This window comes from Limulus polyphemus, unplaced genomic scaffold (assembly GCF_000517525.1).
Source record: "Limulus polyphemus unplaced genomic scaffold, Limulus_polyphemus-2.1.2 Scaffold231, whole genome shotgun sequence".
Taxonomy (NCBI): domain Eukaryota; kingdom Metazoa; phylum Arthropoda; class Merostomata; order Xiphosura; family Limulidae; genus Limulus; species Limulus polyphemus.
The window spans coordinates 343,476-349,562 of record NW_013665841.1 but is presented as its reverse complement, the minus strand read 5'-3'; the positions used below and the strand labels follow the sequence as shown (position 1 = coordinate 349,562).

At 33.1% G+C, this 6,087-nt stretch overlaps 1 protein-coding gene across 3 annotated transcripts in view; it reads left to right on the top strand.

Annotated features, from left to right (window-relative positions):
* The window catches only part of LOC106478606, a 36,736-nt gene that overhangs the window by 22,019 nt on the left and 8,630 nt on the right, over positions 1-6,087 (top strand). For 2 of the 3 annotated variants that reach the window (XM_022382223.1, XM_013939162.2), the window contains exons 2-3: positions 4,757-5,034; positions 5,189-5,418. In XM_022382223.1, coding sequence (XP_022237931.1) covers positions 4,765-5,034; positions 5,189-5,418 — 500 coding nt within the window. In that variant the 5' untranslated portion in view covers positions 4,757-4,764. Of the gene's footprint in view, positions 1-662; positions 694-4,756; positions 5,035-5,188; positions 5,419-6,087 lie in introns of those variants that run through there. The other variant, XM_022382222.1, reaches the window with a different exon arrangement.

The following is a 6,087-nucleotide window of genomic DNA, read 5'->3' as shown; positions in this document are numbered from 1 at the left end:
TGACGAAGTATTTTCACTAACTACTGCTGGATTTCATGGAATATCTTGTTAACACCCCCTTAACACAATCATCTTTTGGGAGGAATGATGAAATGACGAAGTATTTTCACTAACTACTGCTGGATTTCATGGAATATCTTGTTAACACCCCCTTAACACAATCATCTTTTGGGAGGAATGGTGAAATGACAACTTCTTTGTGTTCTAACCTTTTAAAATAAGTGTGCTTGTAATCTTGTTTAAACCACGAGAAAGAGCTTTGAATTGTAAAGTAGTCATCTTGATTTTTTTAGTTCAATTTATCATTACACTATACCGCACTGTAAAAGTTGTATTCAAATGAGATACCTAACACTAGCAAATTTAAGAGTTTCTAATGCCGAAAGAAATAAAATAAAAAGTTAACCCTTGATAAAATACCAACTGAGTTTACTACAGTGCATGTTTAATAGATGTGAGAAACATATTGTTTATTACAGCTGTTTCTTTTGGCCGCTCAGTCTTCAGAGCTTTTAACATAGACATAACTTATATAAACATTTGTTGTGCGAAATGTAATATCTGCTAGAGTGAAAAAAAAGAATTGTCCGTCTTTTCTTCATGTAAGATGCCTTTGTTTCTTTTTTAGAGCAAAGCCACATTGGTCTGTCTGCTGTGTCCGCCGCGGGTAATCGAACCCCGGATTTTAATATTGTAAGTCCGTAGGCTTACCGCTGTCCCACCGAATGACTTTAAATCATTGAATAAGAGTTTGTTTTGTTTGTAATTAAGCACAAGGCTACTCAATGAGCTATCTGTACTCTGCTCACCACAGATATCGAAACCCGGATTCTAGCGTTGTAAGTCCGCAGATTGAATAAGAGAGAAATATAATTCATTATTTTTAGTAATGTGATTTAGAATATCTGTAACGTATTGAAATTGTTATAATAATCCGTTATCAAACTGTTTGGAATAGTCACATTCATATTTTAACGGTGATGTTACAGCCTTTATTTTCAACAACTTGTAAAAAAAAAAAAAGCGTTAATTAGTAAAAACATCTATAAAACGGCGCCCTCTTTCATACAAAAAGTAAATTACGGGTTTAGTACTGAATTTTGGAGCTATATCAGCTCTGATCAGCCGAGCTAGAGAATCCATGATTTGCGTCCCATTGCTGCAAAATTTCGCTCCACATTTCGGAGTCGTGGATCATAATAGGTGTTACAATTAAATTCCACTGTTCGATTAGAGTAGCCCAAAAGTTGGTGGTGAATACTGTTGACCAGCTGCTTTCTCTCTGGTCTATCGGCTAAAAACTAGGGACGTTTAGCGCAGTATAGCCCTTGTGTAGTTCTGCGCGAATGCCCCAAACAAACAACAACAACAAACAGCCGAGCTAGATCAAAAAAGACAATATTATCCAAATTAGCGTTATATATTTTTTTAATTGTAAAAGCAATTTGCCAATGTATTTATTGAATACTTATTTCTTACTTTTAACTTTATGAAAAATATTAAAAAGTAAATAAAATACTGAAAATATAAAAGTGTTGAAAACCAATGGCTGGTATACCGATCCGTCTATGCGTGGGCAAAGTATTACCTTCATGCTTACGTATTTAGCAAGTCCCTCTGGTGGCTATATTATGTACTAGATGCTTATATTTATCGTATGTATTACAATAAACTGAAAATGTTTTGTGACAATCACTGCTGGGCTTTAAAAAATACATCTAATTTTTGTAACTAAATATACATGAACGACCATATGGTGTAGTAGAAGCTTTAGCGTAATTTCCTATCTATCTATTAAAATTCCAAACAAAAAACTAGCTGTGTATATACAGAACAAGTAACTTATTTACACAGATACAAAGTAGGATAAGGGCAGTAACAGTACAGAAATATACTCAAGACACGCATGTTGTGATTAAAATAATTAAAAATGTGCTCGAAAATTTATTTAATACATTTTTTGAATGTACAAAGTTTTACTAACATTATCAAATAACGTCATACGCGTAAGTCAAGTTAACCGTATGGAAGTTTAGCGCATGCGTGTTAGGTAGGGTCCATGTTTTTTTTTTTCTGATTGTTTGTAAAACTGCCTATATATTCCAACTGCACATGAAGTAAGTTGTGTGGTATACTACATTATTAGAAAGGAGAAGGTAAATGTTAGTTATCCGTTTATAACCACATGGACACAGTTAACTTACGTTAGTCATTTAAGCTGTATACAGATCGATGTGACCATTATGAAAAGTTTGGAAGTACAACAGAAGTTATACTTTTCTCCCCCTGTGTTACGTATTTATGAGCCTGTTTTATAACAGCTGTAATTGTTACTTGACTTGATAATCATTGTCATTTTATTTCTCCTCAGTGGCCCCCCCCCCCCAGTGACAAAACGATATGTCTGCGGATTTACAACGCTAGAATCCGGGTTTCGATACCCGTGGTGGGCAGAGCACAGATAGCCCATTGTGTAGCTTTGTGCTTAGTTGCAAACAAACAAATTCTCCTCAGTGCCACTAAATTTTATAGGTCGGTGTATTCGTGTTATTTACTTGTTAAGTTGTTCTGGATCTATGTAAGTTTTCATTACTCCAAGATGTGATGTTCTTATATTACGCTCACTTCACTTCAAATGTTAGATTTTTTGTCACCGTTACACTATCTTTAAACAACGATCGTGTATGTTTATAATATACTAGTATAAAAGCCTGTCAAATATAACGGGAAACCACTGTTGAATGATTAACGAAAATTATACAATTTGACTAAAACAAATTTGTCTGTACCTCCAAAATGCATCTATTCTTCACTTATTTCTCGAAGTAATTCTTTAATCACCTCATTTTCAGTAAAATCTATACAGAAAAATGAAATGTTATCATGAACAAAAGTACGAGAGCACTCTGAAAGAGACTTAAATAGCACTCTTGAACCTTTTCACTGTATTCTGGGTCAGGAAGTTAAACTTCCAAACGGATGTTTATTAATCAACATTTATTCACGATTTTAAACTTTTTAAACTCCGACTTTAAAACGTTTGTTACGTATTATAATTTCAAATGGTCTGAGATTGAGTTAACTGATAATTTAAATTTAGAAGTTAAATTGTACTTTGGATTTAGTATTTAAGTATATGCCGATATATAGTCAGTTTATAACATTTGCCAAGAAGATTGATCTACACAGTTTTCTTTTTAAACACAAATACGTTTTAATATACACACAACAATACAATTTACAATAACAGTTATTACAAATAACGATTTATAAACAAAAGTTTAACAATGCTACAAGCAATATTAAGTTTTCTTTTTAATCTGGAACTTCTTCGATATCTTATCAGGGTTCACGATGAGCGAGTTAGTACGATTCGCTTAATGGGAAGCTAGCTAGGTTTGTCTTTCGTTATTCACTAGCCACACACGCTGAGTCTTCCACGATGAGTTTATATTATGTTTCCCTAAAAATACTAATGTTCGATGAGAATCCACTGACTGTCAACGATTTGTAGTGTTCGAACTTTGTAAATGTTCCTGGTCAAATATCTGAAGTTTTTCGATTGGTAAGCTTTATAACAATTACAGTTATAGCTTTCGAAGTTTATAGCACACTGACTATAGCGAACTAGTAATATATATTCTTTTTGGCGCGTCGCGTTGGTTATATTTATAGGCGTGTGAAGGTTTTCTAGAAAATTCAGATTACGTAACAATACAAATTTCATCGTTTACGTACACAAATATATTGTTGATTCTTACTCTCAAGAATCTTCTACAACTTTGGAGAATAGGCGGGAGTTTTACATTATATATTTAACAGTATAAGCTATGTATGTATCTAAATATAAACTTAATCTAAACAAACGTTGATATTAAAATAAATATATAATAACAAATTCGTTACACGTTATTAATAGTAAGCCTATTTGTAGTCTAATTTAATACATATACGTAAATTAAAGCTTAGCTGAAACACAACTGGGTAAATTTTATTTTGCTCTTGGCTACAAACCAAAGTCATAAAACTTGTGAATTAAACCGTTTTACTGTTATATCACCGAAGTTATAAAAACATAAAGAATATAAACACAAACCTTTCTAACAAATCAATATGAATATTGAGCATTCAACATAAACAACACAGTTGGCCTAAGAACAATCAGGTGATAGTTTTGTTGCTAAGTGACGATATATGTCGTTGAGCATTACCAAAAAGGAGCGTGAAAGCGTTCTCGACAGAATGACAAAAGGAATAAGCCTTTTATAGTTAGTGATAAAGTCGTTGTGTAATTAGGCTATTATTTTATTTTTGCTACCATATCCCTAATATGTTAGCCAGACTTTGGAATATTCTTGGTTAATAAAAACGTTACAAAGTTGCCATTATAGATTGCTAATATGTATTTTCATATGGCAGTGCTATCACATTTTTTTTGAACGTGACATCATTATCACGTGGTTTTTATTGTACAACTTTGTCATTGTTTTTATTTTTTCATGTGCCATTATTGTCAATTGTTTGCGTTTGCAATATGACATATTTGTAACATTTTCATGTTTTTATATCCTGGAGATAGCTCCATGCTCTTTTTTTAACCAATCATTAATTGCATAATTGTATAAATATAATGCTTTGTTATCTGATACAAGAAGCAGCTGTGAACTTCAGCCATCATAATTATTCTTTCTTCGCAACTAATTCAGCGTAATATATATATATATATATATTTCATTTTTTCTTATTTCTATTACAGATGAACCAATGATAAATGCACCTGTTAATATATACACATCACAAGAAATCCCTGATCAAAGCAAAATTACTTCCATGACATCTTCAGAGGAAGAGCCCGTCTCCAAACCGATCACACTGGATGCATCGACGCTCAAGAAGGGGTTGCTATGGCAACAGAGAGACAAGTTCTTCAGTCGGTGGAAAGAACGTTATTTTGTACTCACTCGCGATTATCTAGCGTGCTTTAAAAAAGGAGCGAAGGTTGGAATGTCAGAAATGGGCAGCTTTTTGTACAAGGTAATTAACGTTATAATGTTGTATAGAAATATTTTTACTTGAAGTTGTTTGATTTTCATTTTCTTTGTAACATATGTCATTATATTCTACTATATATTTTTTAACTCGTTTGAATTGTTTTCATTAAACAATTCTTTCTTTCAATCACTGATAGATTAATTTAGTGGACATAGAAGGACTACAGTGGGCTGACAAGAAGCGCGAAGGTGTGATTGCCGTGCGCCTTGGTCAAGAAGGTCAGTTGCTGCTTTGGTCACCAACAACACTCGATGATTGGATGTTTGCTCTACAGGAAGCTATTGGCTCTAGCAAGGGACGGCGGGAAGTTCTCAGAAAATCTCAGAGTTTGACGCCTCAGATAACTGATAGAAAGCTTACTCGCAGGTAAATAAACTGGATCAAGTTTGGAATAATTAGAAGTTCTGTGTTTTTTGTTATTGTAGCTCTTTTAACGTATGATATGGGAGATCGAATGGTTTATACAAACAATATTTGATGTAGTAAAGTGTTCGTCCTCAAAGTTGTCATCCTACACGCAGAAATGATAGTACTGTTCCTGTCCTTAGAGATAGTAATAAAAGTGACCGTTATCCGTAAAGATACAATAAGGAGAGTGCCCGTCCTAGACAAAACTGTCATCCCTTACACAGAGATCAGAAACGAAGTGCTCATCTTGCGCATGAAGATCACAGAGGTCATATATAAAGTGCTTTCTTACAAGGAGAGACTATATTTAACCCGATGATTACCGGTACTAACTTTCTTAGTAAGCAATGCAAGTGTGCGTTTGTGAATTGAAAAAATGATAGAGAACTTATCTTTTAATGGATTTCTGATTTTATTTTTATAAATAGTAGCATAACATTCAATTATTTGTACAAAATTGTATTCTTTAATGAAGTTTAAAGAGGAATTTAATGAAAAAATTCCTAAAATACGTTTTATACTCTAAATAAGCGCCCTCTAGGAATAAATGTTTTTTTAACATTTTTTTAAAGATATTTCCTTTCACCTCAGCTCTGGTTCTGCCATCTATGATTGGTATCTAAACCT